General features: G+C 45.4%; 1 protein-coding gene across 1 annotated transcript in view; it reads right to left on the bottom strand.

Annotated features, from left to right (window-relative positions):
- ptprq (protein tyrosine phosphatase receptor type Q) overlaps window positions 1-23809 on the bottom strand; it is a gene marked incomplete at both ends in the record, with an annotated part of 64881 nt that overhangs the window by 4684 nt on the left and 36388 nt on the right. Inside the window, 22 exons of the mRNA XM_083654809.1 lie at window positions 969-1045; window positions 1243-1333; window positions 1518-1599; window positions 1741-1767; window positions 3131-3175; window positions 5649-5777; window positions 5892-5991; window positions 6163-6236; window positions 6369-6630; window positions 8399-8557; window positions 9431-9500; window positions 9754-9992; window positions 10084-10270; window positions 11382-11500; window positions 12195-12608; window positions 13126-13404; window positions 13849-13990; window positions 14365-14516; window positions 15695-15988; window positions 16580-16891; window positions 19515-19686; window positions 20123-20283. Of these exons, the coding sequence (XP_083510935.1) occupies window positions 969-1045; window positions 1243-1333; window positions 1518-1599; window positions 1741-1767; window positions 3131-3175; window positions 5649-5777; window positions 5892-5991; window positions 6163-6236; window positions 6369-6630; window positions 8399-8557; window positions 9431-9500; window positions 9754-9992; window positions 10084-10270; window positions 11382-11500; window positions 12195-12608; window positions 13126-13404; window positions 13849-13990; window positions 14365-14516; window positions 15695-15988; window positions 16580-16891; window positions 19515-19686; window positions 20123-20283 (3587 nt within the window). The remainder of the gene's footprint in view (window positions 1-968; window positions 1046-1242; window positions 1334-1517; window positions 1600-1740; window positions 1768-3130; window positions 3176-5648; window positions 5778-5891; window positions 5992-6162; window positions 6237-6368; window positions 6631-8398; window positions 8558-9430; window positions 9501-9753; window positions 9993-10083; window positions 10271-11381; window positions 11501-12194; window positions 12609-13125; window positions 13405-13848; window positions 13991-14364; window positions 14517-15694; window positions 15989-16579; window positions 16892-19514; window positions 19687-20122; window positions 20284-23809) is intronic.

Raw genomic sequence — 23809 nt, 5'->3', positions numbered from 1 at the left:
GTCTGCATAACTGGTGTCATAACCTTCTAATGACTCAAATCCACCAGGCTAACCGCTGGGCTTTTAGCAGCTGACAACCTGCAGGCTAACAGCTGGGCTTTTAGCAGCTGACAACCTGCAGGCTAACAGCTGGGCTTTTAGCAGCTGACAACCTGCAGGCTAACCGCTGGGCTTTTAGCAGCCGATAGCCTCCAGGCTAACCGCTGGGCTTTTAGCAGCTGATAGCCTCCAGGCTAACCGCTGGGCTTTTAGCAGCTGATAGCCTCCAGGCTAATAGCCTCCAGCTGATAGCCTCCAGGCTAACAGCTGGGCTTTTAGCAGCCAATAGCCTCCAGGCTAACCGCTGGGCTTTTAGCAGCTAGATAGGCTCCAGGCTAACCGCTGGGCTTTTAGCAGCTAGATAGCCTCCAGGCTAACCGCTGGGCTTTTAGCAGCTGACAGCCTCCAGGCTAACAGCTGGGCTTTTAGCAGCTTATAGCCTCCAGGCTAACTGCTGGATTTTAGCAGCTGATAGCCTCCAGGCTAACAGCTGGGCTTTTAGCAGCTGATAGTGTCCAGGCTAACCGCTGGGCTTTTAGCAGCTTATAGCCTCCAGGCTAACTGCTGGCTTTTAGCAGCTGATAGCCTCCAGGCTAACAGCTGGGCTTTTAGCAGCTGACAGCCTCCAGGCTAACAGCTGGGCTTTTAGCAGCTGATAGCCTCCAGGCTAACCGCTCGGCTTTTAGCAGCTGATAGCCTCTAGGCTAACCGCTGGGCTTTTAGCAGCGGATAGCCTCCAGGCTAACAGCTGGGCTTTTAGCAGCTGATAGCTTCCAGGCTAACAGCTGGGATTTTAGCTGCTGATAGCCTTCAGGCTAACCGCTGGGCTTTTAGCAGCTGATAGCCTCCATGCTAACAGCTGGGCTCTTAGCAGCTGATAGCCTCCAGGCTAACTGCTGGGCTTTTAGCAGCTGATAGCTGCTACTTACTGAGATGAAGCTGGCGTTGATGTAGTCAGAGCCTGGCATGCCTGGTTGAGACAGCAACTTCACCCGGTTGTTATTATCTGGACACAATGTGCACGAAATGCGAAAAGATCAGGAAAATGTGAAATGCTGTATAAACTTGCTTTATATGCACAGTGGATATTATAGCAACAATACAGCTAGAAATTATTGGAAGCTAATTTTCAGTCTTGCTATCGCATCAAGGCAGGTGTCCCCTTAGCAATGCAAACTTGACTGGGAGGCTGATTTCACTCACAGGGTTTGATGTTGTTGAAGCGGTTCTTGGATCGGTTCCAGGGCAGATCAGCGTCTGAAGTGGCCAGGTCCTGCAGCAGCTTGGGGAGCTCCTGGGGAGGAGAGGCTTAACACGTCAGTACACTACACACATGAAACACACACATACACACACACACACACACACACACACACACACACACACACACACACACACACACACACACACACACACACACACACACACACACAGTGACAAGGGGTAAAGAAAAAAGGTCAGATTTGAGGGACACTTACCGCAAACTCTTCCTGGAACTTGGCATTTTCGTTGGCACACAGATCCTCCACATGCTGAAGGAAAGACTTCTTATTGACTGGCCTGACAGAGCAGATGAGAGAGAGAGAGATGTACAAAACCCATAGGCTATTTACTGTCAATTTCTTCTAGGTTGCACATGGAATACATGAAATATATACTACTGCAGCTACATAAATAGACTCTTAATATTGGATGACTTACTTGAGGGATTTTCTGTAGCTGAGAAGCCTGGACAAAAATAGACAGCAAAAACGAACCGTGAGAATCAAGCATAATTGTTGAACTATCACACAGAACGAGCAAACTGAAACGGCGGCACAATAAACACATCAAAAACCATAAACACGTTGTGCAGTGCAGTATTTCTGTCCATGAATTATTGGTATTTCTGTCATGGTATACTGCGTGTGTGTTCAAGCCAGGAAGTTTTGGCGTTGTTGTTTTCTTCATCCGATCCTCTGACAGACTGACTTTGATGTTGCACTCTGAAAGAATGTGCAAAAAGGCGCTGACTGAGGCAGCTGGGTATCGCTGTGTGCTTTTGCCTTTTTTCTTTTCATGTCTGAAGACCAGCAGCCATGCACATCGTCAGCTAGAGATAAAGCCGAAGATGTGTGCCCTCCAACACTGCTGAACCTTCAAAACACTTTAAACAAGTGAGCGAGTAAACCATTTAAAAGGATGTCAGTAATCAGTATAGCTTTGTAGCTGCTGTGAGCCAACGAGCACACCCTGTAGGGAAACCACTGTTAAGTTGAACTAAGTTATCCTTGAGTGTCCCCGTGGGGGAAATTCATCCTCTGCATTTGACCCATCCTGTAGGAACCTTCCTGGAACTAAGAGCAGTGGGCAGCTGCAGTGCAGCGCCCGGGAGGGGACCAACTCCAGTTCGATTGCCAGTGCCTTTGGTCAGGGACACTGACAGGAGTTATTAAACCTAACATACATGTCTTGGATGGAGGGAGGAAACTGGAGCAAACCACACAGAACATGCAAACGGTGGTGGCCGAATGGTTAGAGAAGCGAGCTTGTGACCGGAAGGTCGTCGGTTCAATCCCCGGGACCGGCAGGATAAATCTGGGTGAGGAAAGCGAAAAGGCAGCGCTTGCCCCTCCCTCATTACCACCACTGATGTGCCCTTGAGCAAGGCCCTTAACCCCAACTGCTCCAGTGGAGCTGCTCAGTGGCCAACAGATCAGACTGTGGTTGTACTGGTCAGCTTCCAGGTATGAATGTGTGTGTGAATGTGAACAGGGCGCTCCTGAAAAAGAGAGCATTGCTCTCAGTGAGACTCCCCCTGTATAAATAAAGGTAAAAAAAAAAAAAAAACTCCACACAGAAAGGACCTGGGACAGACTGGGCTTCGAACCCGGGACCTTCTTGCTTTGAGGCAACAGTGCTAACCACTGAGCCACCGATGCTGCTGATTCATTCCAATTAGACTAGAGCAAAAAGTGTGTGAACAGCACGTCATGCGCACACTCCAACAAGGGCTTATCACAACAACAACAACAACAACAACACACACGGATGGATTACTTAACACAAGCATCAAAACACGGTACTACACACACAGACCAAACCCACTTACTGGATGACATATATCTCTTTCCGTCTAAAGAAGAAGGAAGAATACCTGGTGGAAGAGAGCGCTGAGTGAGAGAACAGCAAAGCACCTGCACGGGCTGGCCAATGTCTGTGTGTTCACACGTCAAGTGCAGGCATAGCAAAGGTATCATAAGTTATTTGTAGCATTCATGTGAGTGAAAATGAGAGTTACAGTATTGACACTGACTGTACATCACACTGTATACCTAGAGAGAGGCTGTTTATATCTGAAGGGTTTCACTCCCAAACGCTATATATACATTTAGGAAAAGATTAAAGATATACACCAGCCAATAGTTGAAAAACACAAATTATTCTGTCTCCCCCCCCCCGTATTTTAATGTCTTAAGTTGACTGCTAACTTCAATACTCGTCCATAATGTGATTACTTTCATGTCAGCAGTCAATATGGGAGAGTGGGTGTAATTATTTTTTAATGGTGATGTCATTTTGTAATGAATCCTTTCATTTGTGCACAGTGTGAAGTGAAGGAACTCAGCTCAGTGTCTGAGGCGGTCACAGCAGAACAGGAAGGCAGAGGCAGGCGCGCCGCACACACTGTCCTAAACCCAGTCTGACTCAATTCATAAGACAGCTGGAAACTCTGAGCGCAAACTATGTGACTGTCAAAAACCGAAAATCTCCGTACTCCTCATATTCAACAACTTCCTTTCACATAGTTTCTCATCTTTCCGATGTAGAGGCGCACACACTAAACAATATGGCAGAGGCATTAAGAGATTCTTCACTTGGATTTGCTCATGAAGGACCGTTGAACAAACACAAAATGTAACTCTTTTTCACTTGCTTGTGCAAAAATGGAGCTTCAGTTTACAGCACTTATTGTATTATAGAGACACTGCATGAAATAGGCCACGCCCATCACGGGGGGAAGCTCTCCGTTCACTTCCACACACCAGCGTCATTTTCCTTGAATTAAACATAGCTAAAAGCTGTTGTGTGGTGGGCTGCGTAACAAATGTACCAAATCGCCAATTCAAGTTTTTTTGTACTCCCGAGCAAAACAAGGAAGCCATTGAGAATTGGCGAGAAGAAAAAATATGAATCTAGTTGTCAGTGAAATAAGTTGGAGTGTTCATGTTCCATATATATGATCTTTGTGTGCAACACGCGACCACCATGCACGTGACATACTGTAAGACAGGGATACTCAACTTGCTTTGCCCGGGGGCCACTTTCGTGAAATGATAGAAGGCCAGAGGCCAGTTAATAAACAAACAATATACATTTTTCTGTAGCGGATTGTAGGTTTTTGGGGTGTCCGCCGGAGTTTAGTGTGACAATGTTGTGCACACCGGATAGTTAGTTAGGTTAAGTTAGTTAGGTTAAGTAGTACATACATAAGTGCCTTGGTAGCGAGCAGACGGCGGTATTTGACAATTTAGCAGCTAAATCATATTATTGAAAGATATTCCATATTCCAGACTGAAATGCTATAACAGAAGTGGAGTATTGGCCAGAATGACATGAACATTTGAACACTTATTCAGCGGGTATCTTGCATGCTGCCTTCAGGTGCACTGTAAAAAAAAAAAAAAAAAATCCTTCGCGGGCCGCCTGTGGCCCACGGGCCGCAAGTTGAGTATCACTGCTGTAGGAGAACGCCAGGATAGAGACACTGCATGAAATAGGCCACGCCCATCACGGGAGAAAAGCTCCGTTCATTTCCACACACCAGCGTCATTTTCCTTGAATTAAACATAGCTAAAAGCTGTTGTGTGGTGGGCTGCGCAGACAACAAATGTAAAAAATCGGCAGTTAAAGTTTTTTTGTACTCCTGAGCAAAACAAGGAAGCCATTGAGAATTGGCGAGAAGAAAAATGTGGATCTAGCTGTCAAGGAAGTAAGTTGGAGTGTTCATCTTCCGTATATACAATCTTTTTGTGCAACACGCAACCATGCACGCGGCATAGGAGAACGCCAGGATTGGAGGGGGGGTTTCTGTTTTCCCCCGTCTTGGGCGTGGCTTCTGAATGATGACGCGTTACGCAGTCTCTCTATTGGGTGGGGAGTTTTTGTTTCCCCCCGTTTTGGGCGTGGTTTCTGAATGATGCCGCAGTGTCTCTGTTTGTGCTCATTTATGCTGAAAAAGAAAAAAGAAGAGGACTAGATGCCAAATGTGTAAGAGGGCATGTCTGTTCTGCAGAGAGCTGGATCTGAATTATACATGTGTTTTGTAGTTTCCACCTCTTCTGCCTGCATGCTTTCCTTATTACATATCTCACACTACAAGAGGCTTGCTGATTTTGTGTTGACAGGTGTGTGCACCGAATCGGCCCCCACATGGTGATTTTTCTCCTAGATCTCAAAATCTTGTCAGGGATAGTTAAACAGACCCGTAAGTGTTGTAGTGTGTGCCCAGATTAAACCGCTGCGCACCTGGATGTGATATCAGTGTTAAGTTAACGTAACTAATGTTGCTTTTTCATTGACTGTCTGTATGTACACAGTATGGCTTTGACACAGAAACATAGACTAACCGGTTGAGTTTCTCTTCTTTCAGCTCCAGGTCGGCCACAGCGATCAACTGGTCCAGTTTATACTTGGTCTCTATGATCTCGGCCTCTCTGGGTGAGTAGGTCCCGCCCTCTTTCTTACGTTGGTGGACCCTGACATTTGATGAGGAGCATCAAATCAATCAAAACACATGTTATCATGGTCGTAACACTGTGCCTTGAAAGATTGGTGCGGGGGGTTTGGTCAATACATGATGGCGGTCTTACCTGACTGAGGCATAGATGATCATGATGAGCAACAGAGCCAATGAGACGGAGAGGACCACACCCAGAATGATCTGCTCATCTCTGGTCAACAGCCCATCCACTGCAGAGAGGGAGAGGAGAAAGATGAGATGGCAGCTTAAGAGTACAGCAAGTGGTGACATCACCCGGCATCACATAAGTTCAGCCAATAATAGATGTTTTTTTTTTTTTTTTGGTACAAAGATGTGAGTTTGGGGTTTAGTGAGTAGAGATGAGGGATGATGGTATTTACCTGCAGTTTGGACAATATCAGAATACTCAGAGTCTGTGTACTGTCCCTTGATGTTGGTGGCTCTGAACTTAAACCTTGAATATTTGAATGAATATTGAACAACAGGCGGGGCAATGTCAGGGACTGCATTTCCACAACACTCACACGTACAATGTTGGTTTTAATCAGTGTGTGTGTGTGTGTGTGTGTGTGGGGGGGGTACTCACACATAGTCAGTGTTAGGCTTCAGAGGTCCGTTGCAGTACTCGTTAGTGTTGCCCTCTTCCATACAAAAATCATTCTCTCCGATCACATACGTGTCGTCGTATGTGACAGACGCACGATGCCCTTCTCTGAAGACGTTGCGTGCATCCCTGTGTGTGTCTCTGCTGTTTAGACACAGCGGGTTAAGGAACCCCTCGTCCGTCAGGTAAGGGGCGGGACTCACGTAAGCGTGCTTCCAATCAGTCAGGTCCTTGCTGTCCTTTACTGTGACAGGAAGGAAGTTAGAGCGGGTATGAGCCACAGGGTTCACATTTCTGCTGACATTATGCTCCTTGGTTTTTAACTTAATTTTGCTCTTTTGTGAGCTTAGGCAACATTCAAGTTTTGGTTTAAAATGTCTTCATCTAACTTTAACGGCCTATACTGGTACACTCCTAAAAAGGATGTGTCATTTTTAACACATCTGTGTATCTTCTTTGGGACAACACTCACCGTTACTGTAACAACAACACATGTTGTGTTAAAATATATTGTCATTAACATGTTGTGTTGAAAAGTAACAAGTATGGTTTGACCCAAAGGAGACACATAAATGTGTTACAATTAACACCCTTTTTAAAGGAACATGCCAACATTTTAGGAAATTTGCCTATTTGTCATCTTCCCGATAGAGACACTGCGGAGCACGTCATCATTCAGAAACCATGCCCAAAACGGGGGAAAACAAAAACTCCCCCACCCCAATCCTGGCACTTACTTCCTGACAGGTAGATCCACATTTTTCTTCTCACCAATTCTCGGCAATTTTGCTCGGCAGTACAAAAAAACTTTAATTGCAGATTTTTTTACATTTGTTGTCTGCGCAGCCCACCACACTACAGCTTTTAGCTATGTTTACTTCAAGGAAAATGATGCTGGTGTATGGAAGTGAATGGAGAGCTTCCCCCGTGATGGCCGTGGCCTATTTCATGCAGTGTCTCTATAGACCTTATTCGATTGACGTCACTCACGTACTGGCACGCCACTTTCAAGTGACAGCCTATGTGGAGCAGCGTTTATAGGAAGCTAGCCGCTGTTAGCGTTACCTGTATCGTTCCTGTTGTGTTCGGATGATGACCTGCGTTACACGTGGCTGTAGTAATGACAGCAATAAAGTCCCCGTGGTTTGTTTCTATCTCTACCGTCCACAGACGTGAAGGGAGCGAGACTGGGGATACGTCCGCAGCACAGGAGAGGTGTGTGGATAGTTGGGAGAGACAGGTGAAACTTTCTGACAGCTCCTCACAGCAAAGTCTGTTCACCTCGTTCTTTTGTTTATTTATTACAGGCATTAACGGCAGCATACAAATGACATCTGTGGGGGTTTTATTGCTGTCCATTACCATCGCTATTTTGTAATGGAACAGAAACGACAATAAGGCTGTTACTAGTTGTCAGCTGCAGCGCTGTGTGCGCGCAGGACGGTATGTCAACAATATGGTGCCGTCCAGGGTTAGCGAATAAGGTCTATAGTAAGATGAGAAGATAGATACCCTTCTCTTCTGCATGTACAGTAGTAGAAAAACAGCAAGCACTAGTTAGCTTAGCACAATGAATGGTAGTCAATGGAAGTGTACCATTTCCACCAGCACCTGGCTACGGTGCTGATTTCAGCTAAAACCAGGGTGTAAATGACGTATTTACATCTCAGGGCTTGTGGAGACTTGGATTATGCCAGGTGAGCAGTATGGAAGCATTTTATGCCCCCGCCCCCCCACCCTTCTCTTTGTTTGTTTTCGTTTTTGCTCATGTTAACGGGGGTAGGCTAGCTAGTACCATTGACTACCATTCATTGTGCTAAGCTAACTAGCGCTCGCTATTTTTCTACTACCGTACACGCACAGAGAAGAGAGGGGCATCTATATTCTCATCTTACTATCGAGAAGATGGCAAATAGGCGAATCTCCCAAAAATGTTGGCGTGTTCCCTTAAGCGTGGGGCCAAAAAGATTGAAATAAAAGTGATGGTTGTCAATGTTTATGTGGAATCATACCCCCTGACTCGGCCACGATGACCCGAATGTTATCGATCGGCCCATTGTCGTCGCTATAGAAACAGGCAGGCATGAAGATGGTGATGCTCCTGTGGGTTACCATGGCAACTCCTCCACTACCCAGCGCTGCCTGAGGTTTTTGGATTGGCTTGGCCGGGGCTGGAACACACACGCACGCACGCACGCACGCACGCACGCACGCACGCACGCACACACACACACACACACACACACACACACACACACACACACACACACACATACACACACACATACACACACACACACACACACACACACACACACATACACACACACACACACACACACACACACACACAGGTTGTGTGGAGGTATGTGTGATGAGGTGGTTTTAGTGCTGTCAGATTTATACAGTACAACATGACAAACATGCTGCTGCTCTGAACAGTCACAGTAAAACTGTACCTCACAAAGATCAACACAGACAGGCGCGGACTGCATAATCGGGCACGTCGGGCAAATGCCCGGTGGCCTGGCCTGCAAAAAAAAAAAAAAAAAATGGTGCCCGCAGTCAGGCCACTCACTGAACAGCAGGCCAGGCGCCGCCTACTGGTTTACTAGTGGTTTATTACTTTATTCAGGGTTAAAGTGGGTGCATCTCATTGTAAAATTGGACTTGGCCCAAATTGGGCTTTAGAAATTTTTCGCCGCCGCCCTTCGGACGCCGCCACGCGCGTTGGCCCGTATCGGCCTGGCCTGCTTGGTATCTAATGCCCGGCCTGAATTATGATCCCAGTCTGCCCCTGCACACAGATCTATCAATATTACTGCGGTATATTTGCAGTCCGTGTGGGAACAACTCCAGTATCTATCTAGGCTTGCACAGTCATAGTGTCCTGTGCAGTAAAACTGTGTAGCAGCAATCCTCCATCTTGCCTCTTTCCTGCACTGGTACAGCAGAGAAGGATAAACACTTTGCCAGCAGTGCTGCACACAAAAAATGGGACCTCTACAATGGCTACCTATAGTATGTCGGCAGGGTAGATGTACCTGTTATCCCTGTTGCTATAAGGACTTCTGGGCTGAGCGGGCTTTTACCAGCCCCATTCTCTGCTGCAATCTAGAAACAGACAGACAGAAAGAAGGAATGAAGGCAGAAGAGTGATAAAGAGACAGACAGACAGATGATGGTAATGTATATGGCTGTCAGAACTGGTTGAGGTCATACGAGTTGTGGAGTGCTGGAGGGACTGAGTGGAGCTGTTGATGGCTGTAGGTGTGTGACCAATGAGAGTGTGTGACCCTGTGTGTCGTAGGTGTGTGACCAATGAGAGTGTGTGACCCCGTGTGTCGTGTACGTGTTTGCTCCTCACCCGTATGGTGTAGATGTGTCCTCCCTTCAGGCCATTTATCATAGCCGTCAGCGTGCCATTCTGTGTTTGGTTTACATTCAGATAGACGGTCATGACCAGCTTGTCCTTTTCGTAGACGTGCGCCGAGTAGACGATGATGTTTCCATTGGGTTCCTCTGGGGGGGTGAAGGTCACCATCACACGGGTCACCACCTCTGGGAAAACTTCCAGGGTCACATTCTTTGGTGGGTCTTTGGGCACTGAGGGGACAGAGTACCAAAGGATAATGGGGACTAAGGCATAAGGAGAGGTCGTATTTACAGGTGTTAGAAGATTTCAACCATTACATACCCTCTTCCAGGGTTCGGATGACGGTGGGTTTACTGGCCTTGCCATCCCTGGCAGCGTCCTCCAGTGGACCGGTGAAGGCGGTGATGGTCACAGAGTAGAGGGTGAAGGCCGTCAGGTTGCTGACGACCACATCCTTCCGCTCCCCTGGAGCCCGCGTCATTGACTGGTTCAAACCTGAATCATCCAACTGAAGCATGGAGTCATTTAAGGTCTTCTGCATTTTGCTGCATCATATCTTAGCCTCCTTGAAGAGCTACTATGACAAGAGGCAGTTCAGCTGGCTTATGATGTTCTGTCATAATCACTATGACCACATTATGTAACTAATAATGACCTATAATAGAGTGCCATAGGAATGAGTCCTAAAACCTGGAAGTTCCCTCGTCTCGAGTTTATGAAACTGCAATCTTTGTGTTCAACAAGGTCATCTTCACAAATGAACACCATTTCCTGATTTTTGAAGCGTTTTCTGATCATCGAGATTTTCGGAGATCACATTTACGTTTCAAAATTCATAAAAGTGGTGTTGATTTGTGAAGATTGTCTTCACAAATATCACAGTTTCATAAACCTTTGTTAACCACAGACCTTATTTCAGGCATCTAACTAAAATTCCCATAGAAAAATCCACTTGACTTCCAGATGCTAACTTCTGGGTTGGCCTACATGTCATGCCTGTGGTACTCTATTAGGTCATTAGTTAAGTATATTGATGCATTGATTAGCAAATGTGTCTATGTCAACATACTTGTCTGCACATAACACATGGGTGCGATTACTATTAATTCTGGATCACAAAGCAGTTATCATATCACAAGGAGTAAGAGCAGCTTCAAGGCGCTCCAAAATAGAATCTCAGACTATCACATCAAACTGTGCCTTTCGTTTCATTGCTACTCACTGAGATGTCTCTGTAAGTTCATTTCTCAGACATCCAGGTAATAGAAGTTTTAAAAATAATTTATTTTTAAAAACACTGGACTAAAAAAAAAAAACCCAGATATAAAACGAGACGTTTCGGTGTTCATCCAAACACCATCAAACACCATCGTCATTTGTAAATGCAGCAGGAAGGAACTCTGGCAAATAAATCCCCACAATCATCTTCTCTGGCAAACAAACACTAAGGACTACATCTCAAGAAGTCATGTGACTTCATGCCATGTGTTTGTCATGTGACTTTTCTTGTGTGGATTTGTTTGCCAGTGGATGGTGTTTGGATGAACACCGAAACGTCTTGTTTTATGTAGTTTTTTTTAGCCCAGTGTTTTAAAAATAAATTATTTTTTAATACTCACTGAGATGATATGCACAAGATAGGAAGTGGGTCCAGAGATGACAGCGGGAGCCTCCCATTGGACACGAAGGCTGTTGGACTTGGGTGTCACCTTTAGGCCACGTGGGGGAGCATCAGGGCCTGAGGGCAGACACAGCCTGGTATACTGTAACTGCACACAATGCCTATGAGATGCTCTTTAATTAATTAATGGTTCATATTCTCATCTGATATTTTCTGCCTAACTAGCTGAATATCTGAAAAAATATGGGTTCTGAGTAGTCTTTCCTAGGTAATAGGTAATAAGTAATTGATAAGCACACCGTATAGCTCTCTCTGGATGGCGTTAGTGTTACCAGGGCAAGTCAGTTATACGATTTTGGCCACGCACAAGGCACATCAGTCATTTTATCCAGTCATACAGATGGAGAAACAACTTACTGGGGGACCATGGTAATCCAGGGGCCGCGCTCGCGTGAACGTGTCACACACAGAGTCACACGGCGTAACATGCAAAACTTGAAATATAAGAGTGATGCTATGCTACCCCCGTCACTAGCACATGGACCTCGTAATGCAGATATCAGCGGTGCAAGCCGGTAACTGCATTACACACCAGACGTCAATGGATGGGGGTTACAATTACCCTAGGATAAAATACTGTAGGTCATTTCAGACAGAATTCTCACTGAGGTAGTGAGAGAGAAATCAGTGACATGTTTGTTTTGGATGTGGGGTCAAATTCAAAACCCGAAGTAAAAATGAGCAATCCCCAGACCCACCCCTGGGAATACTAAGGCCGTCCGAAAAGGCTTTGTGACTGTGATGTTCTTACTCCCAGCCAGGGTGCGTGTATAGATCCAGGGTGTGTAATCGCCTACTCCAGCGTTGGTTTTAGCTGCCAGTCTGAAGCGGTAGTATCTGTATTTAGCCAGCGACGGGAGCGTGAAGCTGCGGTTCCCCTCAGAGCCGTCCGAAACATTCACCAAAACCACACGTTCTGAGTCCACGCAGCCCGAGGCCACCTCCTCCTGCTCTGAAGCCTGCTCTGCAGAGCCCCAGGCCACCTCCTGCTCTGCAGCCTGCTCTGCAGCGGTGGGCATGTCCGCTTCGCAGTCGGTTGAAAGCAGCTGCACGTTGATGTGGTAGTTTTTCAGCAAGCCCGGACTGAAGAGTGGCGAAGCCCAGTGAAGTGTCACGCTATCGATCGTGACCTGAGATATGTTCAGGGAGCGCGGGACACCTGGGACTTCAAAAGGGAAACACAGGCGCATTGAAACAGAGTGAGTGTTCATTTCTGCATACACCATCTTTATCAAATCCAAGCCAAATACAGTACGGCAGGAATGAGTCCAACCTGCCTAAGACCCAGATGTTAGCACTTCTGGTTGCCTTGTCTCCAAGTCAATGGGATGTTTGTACAGTATGGGGATGTTGGTTAAGCGTCTTTGAGCATTTGGAAAAGCGCTATATAAATCCGATGTATCATTATTATTTTTATTATATGCCTGAAATAAGGACTGTGGTTAAAAAAGTTTATGAAACTGCAAACTTTGTGTGAAGATCATCTTCATAAATGATCTTGTTGAAGACAAAGTTCACAGTTTCAGAATTGCTTGTTAGCGGCCACAGACCTTATTTCCGGTATTTAACCCAAATCCCCATACAAAAATCCCATTGACTTCCCGACGAGGGAACCAGGAACTGCACGACTTCTGGGTTGACGACGTACAAAATGCAAATGCAAAATGCATAGGATGGGCTACCTGATTCAGGATGAGTGGCAGCAGTACAGTTAATTTGGTCTCCCGGTCCTGCAGAGTTGACTGCAATCACAGTGAGTGTGTACTCCTGGTCCGCTGACAGCCCGCTCACTGTGTACTCTGACGTGTTAGTCGTGTGCGATGTGTGATTTTGTATGTCCGATTCCACTAGAATCTGATAAAAAGTGATCTGTCCATTGGGGTTGGCTGGAAGATCCCACGACATCTGAATTGAATCCCAGCTCACTCCAGAGCAAGATAGATTCCCCACCGCATCGGATACTGGAGACAGAGAGAAAATAACAAATATATATGAGAGAAAGAATATATATATGAGAGAGACACACACACACACACACACACAAACACAGACAGAGAGAGAGAGAGAGAGAGAGAGAGAGAGAGAGCGCATGTGCAAATGTGCGAACTGCAGACATCTGCAACTCTGCCAATCTGTCAATAACCATCCTGGTACACATTTTCTTTTGGCTAGTACGTATAATGAAACGTATCTAGCTATATTTGATCAAATTATTTATATATTTTTGTTTATTTAGAATCATTACTAGCTTTTCACATTTTGTTTTGAGGCATTGTTCCCCTCAAGTGATCAGTCCAGTTCATCTGATTCTTCTCCTATACAAATGTTAATTCTGATGACTGATGCATTTTTGAGTAGAAGCCTAAAAAAGCAGCCTGTGTGCAGACAGACAGTGCGTACAGTACCTGACTCGTTGGTAGTAAAGCTTACAGGCCTGCTGAACTCGTCCCCATGGCCCACTCTGGTGTAACTGCAAACACTGATCTCGTAGGAGCTATGGGGCTTAAAGCCGGATAGATGCGATGTGGTCGACGGACCAGAAGAATTCTACAAACACACACACACCCCCGCACACAAACAGACAAAAATTTGGTACATAATGTCTAAGCATGGAAATTAAATCATGGAATCAAGAAAAAAATAAACCATGAAATGTGATTACTGGCATAGATAATGTCCATCAGGGTCTGCATGTGGCACATGTGTGTAGGTGAAGGCACCATTTACTGCTGAGTTAAGCTGACTATTTATGTGAAATTAGAGGTACTGTAGCTTGTGTGTGACAGTGTGTTGTTATCAAGTGGTTTGTGTGTGTGTGTGTGTGTGTGTGTGTGCGTGTGTGTGTGTGTGTGTGTGCATGTGTGTGTTGTTGTTGTGGTGGAGGAGGAGTAGTAGCATTTGGTGTGTGAAATTAGTGGTACCTGGTGTGTGACGGTGTGTGTGATGAGCTCGCGGATCCTAAAGCCGTAGTGCGTAACCACTCCATTGGGCTCCAGGGAAGGCTCCCAGCTCAGCCACACAGAGAAGGCTGTGTGGTTGTATATAGTCAGGTTGCGGGGAGGGGATATGGGGCCTGAAACACACAGTTAATCCGATCCATAAATGACTAAGCATGAACAGTCGGAGGTTAGGGGCATTTCTTTTTATTTTATTTTACTACTTTTTCCACATTCTCAGTCTCACATCAGTCTGCCCTGAGAGGCAAATGTGTGGGGGGGGAAAGGCAATCAGATGATCCATTTTCTAAGTCTGATCTAGTCTGAACCTGTGTTTATGACTTAAAGAATAGGTGACAAAAGGTCTTGCCAGAATCATCTTTCTAAGTAGCTTACATTTTTCCCATCTGTGAAACAGGTCAGGTGGAAGAAAAACGAAACAGCAGTTTGTTGTTGTAATTGCTGCTGGTCCTAGTTAGAACATGGGGTAATGGTGCATTCTTGTGGCAGAAACGAGTATTACAACAACAAACAAGCCTGACAAAAACAAACAAACAAACAAACAAACAAATAAACAAACAAAAAAACTGCCTGCTTTCTTTTTCTTTTTTTACCTCTGCCAGAGTTGGCTGAGAGGTCACGTTTTCGACCTGTTTGCCTGCCTTGTCTGTCAGTAGAATATCTCAAAAAGTTATAAACGGATTTGCACGAAACTTTGTTCAAAAGTAGGTCATCATGGGCCACGTACAACTGATTAACTTTTCACGCCCACTGGCCAAAAGTGGGCGTGGAGATGTTCAAAGTCTCTTCTGGAAATAAATGTGTCATATCCACTATCCCCTCTGACATCCAGCCTTGAAGTCTGATGCACCTAGGGGTAATCGGGTTTGAGAGAAATTATTAGACAGACTGATATATCCTTCAATAAATTCCTTACATCTTTCCAGGCCAAAAGTGTACTATGAGTAACAAAATGATCAAGAAATAATTTACTGCAAATTGGGTAATGATGCCCGCACCCAGATTTTCTGACTTGGTAAGCTTAGAGAATTTTATTTGGAGCCTCTTGTTTTTCCTGTTGTACTGTACCTAGAGAACTTTTTATTATTATTATTGTTAGTAGTATTATTGTTATCGTTAGTATTATTATTATTTGAGAGCTCATCAGGTAACAAGGGAGACTGTGAAACAGATAATGCAATTTTGCAAATTTTTTGATTAAGTTCAGGGACAATGGTTATGCTGTGATATCTGGGGGAGCGGGGTTTTGGGGGTGCTACAGGCATTTAAACCCATCGAGTGCTTTAAAACTGACCTGCTTCATCAGTGTGTAGCGGCAGCAGGAGGGGAGGCCCTGCGCCCTTGTGCGTTGCAGCGGTGATACTGAGGTTGTAAGGCGTGTATGGAAGTAGGTTGGTGAGGGTGAAGGAGGTGTTGGAGGTGTAGGAGGTGTTGGAGCCATGGAAGGAGTTGGAGCCTGCGGGGCCAGACAGCGTAAGGGCATACTCTGTTATCTCCCCATTGGCCTCCAGGGGGCGCTGCCAGACCACAGCGATGGAGGAGGACGACAGGTTCCTGGTGGACACCAGCAGCGGAGCAGAACTAGGGACTACACACACACACACACACACACACACACACATCAGTGTCAGAGAGCAAACCATTGACTGTATAATATATGGACGACACATACCTCCTACCGCTTTGCAAAAGTGAAGCAAAATGATCTAGTTTCCGCAAGCTGCCATCTTGCTTGTGTGATGTTATTTGGGACCCGGTGCAGTACAGTTGAGTTGGGCTGAGCCCCCTCAGCCTGCCACCGTCTGACGGAGGTTTGACGTGGCTGTCACAGCTGTCAATCACCCCTTCTTATATCGTCAAATAACTAATTAAAAAGAAACATCAGAAAAATCAGCTTGATAAGAACTAGCGAAAATGCCAGAAACCATCTTTGTGAAAAATGTATTTGATGTGTACTTTTCTTTGGATGTCCCATCCACTAACATGGAGGGGGCGGGACCTATACTGGGACCAGCCACAAGGGGCTGATCGAGATGTTTTGGCTTCACTTTTGAGGAGCTGTTATTACGTCCATATTTTATACAGTCTATGGAGCAAACTCACAACAGATCTCTACAGTCAGGAGATGTGTCGACTTTTTAGAGTGTATGTTTGTGCTAGTGGGTGTTCATAAACTCACTGTCGTCATCTGTTCTCAGGTGCTTCATGCTGGTATGGTTGTGGGCGGCACCAGCACCAGTTGCCGGGGTAACGGTGAGAACATAGTGGAAATACTTCCTGAGTTTGGCGAAGAGGAAGACAGTGTCAGTTGTGGTCTTGTTGATGGTGCCGTTGGCAGACAGAGGCCGAGTGTTGGGGGGGATGTCAGCCTCCTGCAAGGTGAGCAGGTAGAAGGGACGACCGTTTGGCTCCAGGGGAGGGTCCCAGCTGACGACGATGGCCGTGGAGCTGAAGATTTGAGCAGTCAGGTTGTGGACCGAGTCATTGGGCACTGAAGAGAGAGAGAGAGGTGGAATAGAATAATATAACTATGTGTCACTGAGAACTCGAAACTTGAAAAGTTTGGATTTGGTTTCATAATGCAAGTCAGTAAATTAGGCCATCAATCAAAAATACACACTCTGACACTTGAGGGAAAATGAACAGCGCACCAGCCATCATCATAATCATTATCATCATTTGTCACAAGCAGCACATCACATATGGAGTGACAATTCTATAGCATCACAGAAAACCCAGCAGTAGTGTAACAGACAGTAGACAGTCAGGGTAACAAAATGCTCTAAAGTCACCAGCCCATTCACAGAAACACAGAGACATTTACTGTAGGAGCGGAAACTCAGAACACCGAAAACCTTTGGAATTGTCTCTAAAGTCACCAGCCCATTCGCAGAAACACAGAGGACATTTACTGTAGGAGCGGAAACTCAGAAGTTGGAACACCGAAAACCTTTGGAATGAAAAGAGGTTGAGCAGAAAATACTCATCCTGAGACACCCACGTTTAGTGCTCATCCTCTCAGCCCCACCAGGTGTGCAGAGAGGGCACTAAGCATCATGGTACACAGAGCAGAAAGGGGAAGGGGAAAGGTGAGATGACACTTGAGAGGCCCATAGGACGATGATTGGATGAAAGGGGCCAGGTGTGTGGGGGTCTGAAGCCCAGGGCAGTGTGCCCCTGCTGGGCTTGGCTGTGCGGGAGAGGGTGCGGGAGACCCTGGAGGTCCGGTGCTTGGCTGAGAGTGGAGTGGCTAGAGCACAGGCAGAGATACAGAGTCAGTATAAGCAGTAATCATTCAGAGACAGAGAATACTTCAACAAAATGTCAACAACATACTGTGCTGGATATACTTGTATATGTGTCAAATTTGATAGAAGCTGTCTACACCATTTTTTACCAAAATCACATAAAAACAAAGCGATTAGTTTGATGCACATTTCACCGTAAAACCTCTTGCATCGAATAACGTAAAAAAAACATTATAACTAAATGTTATATGGAAATGCTGGATTCCATAGGAGCAATATAAACCTAAACTGCTTAATATTTGTGCTGGTTCTGTCAGCATGACATTTCCTTGGAGGAGGGCAGAAAACACGTTTCTTTTTGTCATGAAATCATAAACATGTCTGTAGCCTCTTTCTCTCTTCACTGGTCTAATCGTGCGTTCCTTTATCGCAAAAGAACTGGGATGTGGAGGCTAAATGACGTCACATCCGTTTTGTTAGCATTCCATTTGCAGAAAAGCTGAGCTGGGAAGTTCACTGTTTGTTCACTGGTCAGATCCACTCGCTAGCCAGGCTAGCCATTGTTAGCAATAACAGTTAACAAGGCATTTCGTGGCATTTTGCGCATACAAACACTGCCGCCTCATGTCCACACAGATAGAAGTAGGCCGTGCTGTGTGTACAGCTGATTTAATGAGACCCAAACAAGACAGAAGTGCTAAATAGCATTTATACGATTATAACTACTGTTGTTGCGCGGATCAGCCATCTTGGATTTTTTACGTCGGGGCTGCTGAGGCTCCTACGAGTTTGGAATGGGAAATACCAGCTCTAGTGACGTCACGTCCCAGCTCATGAACTTTGAACCGGTAAGCTTACCAGTTCCCAGTTATAAAGGAATGCACGATAACTCCTCACAACTTTCTTCTTGCTCAGTGAAAGGAAACACAAACTGGTTTGTCTCCAAGGCCCAGGGTCTCAGGAGGACAACAATAGAGCCAGTTTGCTACAGTACACTTACTGTTACTGTACAGTACCTCCTTTCACCAACAGGAGGTGCTACAGTACACTTACTGTTACTGTACAGTACCTCCTTTCACCAACAGGAGGAAAGTGATCTTTTCCATCGCAGAGTTTTTATGCAATTTTATGGAGCTGAAGAGTTTAGAAAAAAGTGTGCAGACTTGCCCCCAGTGAGACTGTGAGTTAAGCTGCGTTCACACCGACCTATTTTAGTTTTTCGCTGGCATCCAGTTTACATACAAAGTCAATGCAAACGAGCGATTGAGCGGATATTCGCCCGGGAGAAAAATCGCTGGGCGTCCGAGCGACAGAGACAGAGCGACAGGGAGAAAATATACGCTCGTCGCCCCAGATGAAATATCCCAACTCGAGCGAAAGTACGCTGGCATCAGTCGCTCGCTGTTCAACGCTGATTGGCTGCCGTGTGAGAGCGAGTCAAGGATCACACTGGCTCGGAACAAACCGCTGGTTTATTGTGTGGCAACAAACCGCATTGACAGGCTGACAGCTGACATGAAGTGAAGTCTGTACTACCAGTATGGAGCTCGCGTTAGGAGCACGCTGATAGGCTTAGCTTGTAAACACCTACTGTACGGTGGCTCGTAGTGGACAAACATCATGACATTGCGTAACGTTATAGCCCCCCCATGTCCGTCAATTCGTGTGCCTGTTGATGAGCGATTTAAACAGAGCGACAGAGCGATTCCAAAGGGTTGAATCAAGCGACAGAGCGAAAAATATATATCTCGGTGTGAACACAGCTTTAGTGTAGCCTGTCTGGTCTCGTGTGTATATTCACTTTACGTCATATGTATTGGTGTATGTATGCATGTGCCTGTGTGTGTGTATGTGTGTCTGACTGACCATCCTCAGGTGTGATCAGGGTTAGGGGCTCGCTCCACACCCCTCCGTCTCCCTCTAAAGTGCTGGAGGTCATCCACAGGGTGTAGTTGGTGCCCCCAATCAGCCCAGTCAGAGTGTAGGAGAAGGCCGAGTCAGGAGAGGCAGGGGCAGGTAAGGTAGAAGTAACCAGTACCTTCTACGGAGGAAGAGAGGGTGTACTTTCACATATCATCGCAAGGCACTCTGGTTAACGGCATCAGCTAAACACCTCAAACGTGTGCTGTATATTCTGTATAGAGAGCCAAAGTGAACGTCACTCCCTGCTTCAGCATGGCACCAGAGATTTTCATCTGCAATTTTCCCCCCATAGACATTTCATAAAAAGAAAAGCGGATTTAAAGAAAATATTTTTTCTTATTTCTTTTTGGGTTTTTTTTTACATTTTGGTCCAAGTGAAATGTTCTGTGTTCTCTGCTGTTTCTAAATATAGCTGAACCGTTTGGTTTGAACATGTAAAACTATTTCCATTACGAAATGTCTATGGGAAAATAAATAGCGGATGAAAATCTCTGGTACAGTACCATGCTGAAGCAGGAAGTGACGTTCACTTTGACTCTCTACAGTCTCACCTGCTCAGTGACAGTGACATTGCCATTGATTGTACTCTTGTAGTAGATGGTGTAGTGTTCAATTGTTGTCCCATCAGGCTCAGTGGGCGGATACCACAGCAAGGTGACAGAGGAAGTGGTCACGTTCACAAAAGACACATTCTGCGGCGGGTCGAACGGCTCTGAAGGAAAAGAACTACAAGTATTCAGGACCGGAGAAAATCTGGCAGTTCCACGCACATCCAAGACAAAGAAATGTGTTCTGCTGGGTACTGCTGGGTACTGTTCCTGAATGTCTTCTTGTGTTTGGTGTGTATTGTTTGTATATTGTGTGCTGCTGCTGCACTGTCTTTGTCTGAGAGTGAAGCCAAGACAAATTCCTATCAAACATGGTAATCAATTGATTGAATCTTGAATCGATTTAGAAAAGCAGTGTTTACGGTTAATACTCTACCTCCTGTAGTACCAGAGCCCTCTGCCGTGCGAGTTGAGAAGTGCCCTGCAATTGCAGCATCACGGGTAGACAGGTGGGGCTGGCCAGGGGTCAGGGTCAGGGTGTCAGGCTCAGAGGTCATATCCATGGTCTGTGATTGGTGTGTTAGCCAGGGCAGGGGTGTGGCAGGTAGCACAGAAGTGAGAGAGAAAGCGGAGGTCCCTGAGACCGCCGGTTCAGAGGTTAGAGTGGGTGCGTCGTGAAGGTTCGGACCAGCGGCATTACTGGTCAGAGTGCTCCCAGTGGTGCCGGGATTCTCAGTGGCCGCGGAGTCAACAGTAGGACTATGGTCTGTCTCGAGGTGAGCATCTGTGTTGGTGCCGGGGTCAGAATTGGTGGGGCCAGAGTGTGTGAGGCTGAAAGCAGTGGTGCGGTCAGAAATGGTGGCGGTGAATTCCGGTGGAGAGGTGCTGGGGTCAACTGATCTCTTACGGCGGTCTGAGAGACGGCGGTCAGAAAGATCAGGAGGAAACGTACCATCTTCATACATAGCAGTCGTATTCAGATCCTGATTGGAGGGAAAATACAGTCACATGAGCAACAACAGCAGGCAAGCATGCACATTCACAATCTAATCTAATCTAATCTTGATGTGATTCATTCTCTAGAACAGAGGTTCTCAAATGTTTTTCAGCCAAGGACCCCTTACAAGATAGAAAATATACCATTACCCGGGGACCCCCTCATTCTGATTTGTGATTTTGGGCTAAGCTTAATTGTTTCCACGGTAACGTGCTTGACTTTTAAATTGATAGGTTTGTTAGATTAGAATGTAATCCATGATCATTTTAGATTTAAAGTCCCTGGAAACCAGAAATATTTCTTTATTATTTAGCATTTTGAGTTCATCACATCACAGGATCCTATGTTAATAAGCCACCAGCCGAATTTGAACGATGATGAACGTCGCAAAGTATATAAATTTAGGTTTGACAGCCATGGCAAAACTCATGAGATTTCATTATTTTTTAGAGTGTAGACTGTGTGGGCGTGTCCAGTCTACAGCAGGGAAATTTCTGTCTCTCGGAGAGCGCGAGAGAGAGGGGGGGAGGGAAACGGAGAAAGAAAGAAAGAGAGATGAGTGTCGGTGTGTGCACTGTGCACACACCGCGCGCGTGTGTGTGTGTGTGTGTGTGTGTGTGTGTGTGTGTGTGTGTGTGTTCGCGCGTTGCTCCGCGGCTCTGAGAGGAAGAGATCTCTGTCCGTTCTTTGCCCCCACAGCGTGTCTGTCTCCCACTCTGTGTGCTCTCTCTCTCTCTCTCTCTCTCTCTCTCTCTCTCTCTCTCTCTCTCTCTCTCTCTCTCTCTCTCTCTCGGGACTAGTGAGAGAGAGAGAGAGAGAGAAGAGAACAGCATAGCGCTCGACACAGCCTGGTGACGCGAAGTTACTCACACACACACACACACACACACACACACACACACACACACACACACAGTAGGGCGAGTTGCGCGCGTGTACAAAGGTTATATAGAGCTTATGACGTCATAAGCTCCTGCATTTTAGCACCTCACGCACTGCTCTCTTCAATGAGGAAGTACTTTGTAGAATCTTGTAGAAAAGTGTCGATTTTAAGGCTTTGGGTTGAAAGTAATGTATAATAATTTCTGAGGCAGACAGTTACTAACATAAGACCCTAAATAAAAAAGTTAGAACGTTTTTGTGGATTTTGGTTTCCAGGGACTTTAAAGCACAGTTTTTATTTTTATTTTCCTGAAAACTTTTCACGGACCCCCATTTGAGAACCACTGCTCTAGAACAGGCTCAGGCTTTGAGAATGAGTTTATTTTACAGTAAGGAGATGCGATGGGACAAATATATGGCGCTGTCTGTAGCTATATGAAGTTATATTTCAGACTGTCTGTAGCTATATGAAGTTCTATTTCAGACTGTCTGTAGCTATTCACCTTATGCAGCCCTGCCCACTTGACCCATTGTATTGCGACTTCCTGTCCAAAACTAATAATAAATAAATAAATAAAATGATCAAGGACCCAACCCACCCACTCAACAACATGTTCTCCCTGCTACCATCTGGTAGGAGATACAGAACCCCCAAAACCCGGACAAGCAGACTACGAAATAGCTTCATCCCCCAAGCCACCAGACTCCTAAACAATAAACAGATCTACCCCACCATTATGACCAGCTGCTAAGATAACATGTACAGATTTATTTATGGGCAACCGCAATATATAGACAAAGACTTGTAACTACTAATTAACATAACATATAAAGATTATTTATGGGCATCCGCAATATACGGCACAGACCCGAAAAGCACCGGAACAGATGACAATAACGATTACAATGTTCTGATGTTAATGTGCCAGTTAAGCATGACAGGAAACAATGATGATAATGTCGATGATAATGTGAATGACAATGATGACGACGTTGGTGACAATGATGATGACGATGTTGATGACGATGATGATGATGACTTGTAATGGAACATAACTCAGCTCAAGCATTTCACCGTGTGTACTTGTACATCTGTGTGACAATAAACATCTTGTATCTTGTAAAACGCCAGCTGTTTTACCTGCTCAAACTAGTCTGACTCACCTGGTCAAACCTAGTTTAACTGTCAGACTAGGTTTATGAGTCACAGGAAGTTTAAATACAATCGGAACCTCTGATTGTATTTACACTACCTGTTAGTCTCTCAAGCCAGACTAGGGCTGCTCGATTATGGCAAAAATCATAATCACGATTATTTTTGACTGATAATAAGATCACGATTATTTAACGCGATTACTCATTGACTTTGGCAACATCATGCATTTATTTAACTTGAAAAAATGTGTCTTTTTAATACTGGATGTCTTTGAACTTTAAATATAATTTAAGGGAAAAACAAAGAAATAAAAGTATTATTGTTTTTAGATAGGCTAACTAAAATAAATAATATATAAAAAATAATAATTGTTTTATCTCGATTATCTTGTTTTCATAAATGTGGGAATCCAAAATTGTAATTGAGATTAAAATCCGATTAATTGAGCAGCCCTAAGCCAGATGGTCTCTTCTGAATAAGGTGAATATGAAGTTATATTTCAGACTATCTGTAGCTATATGAAGTTATATTTCAGACACTCAAACCTGGCCTACCGCTTCTCCAGTGAGGGTGATGACCTGGTGCAGCGTGTCCCCAGCCAGGACCTGCCGTCTGTACTGGGTGATCCTACCATTGGGCTGGGCAGGGCTTTTCC

Source organism: Poromitra crassiceps (genome assembly GCF_964638095.1).
Source record: "Poromitra crassiceps genome assembly, chromosome: 18".
NCBI classification, from domain to species: Eukaryota; Metazoa; Chordata; class Actinopteri; order Beryciformes; family Melamphaidae; genus Poromitra; species Poromitra crassiceps.
The sequence above is the reverse complement of the archived record's forward strand: the minus strand, read 5'-3'. Positions and strand labels throughout refer to the sequence as shown.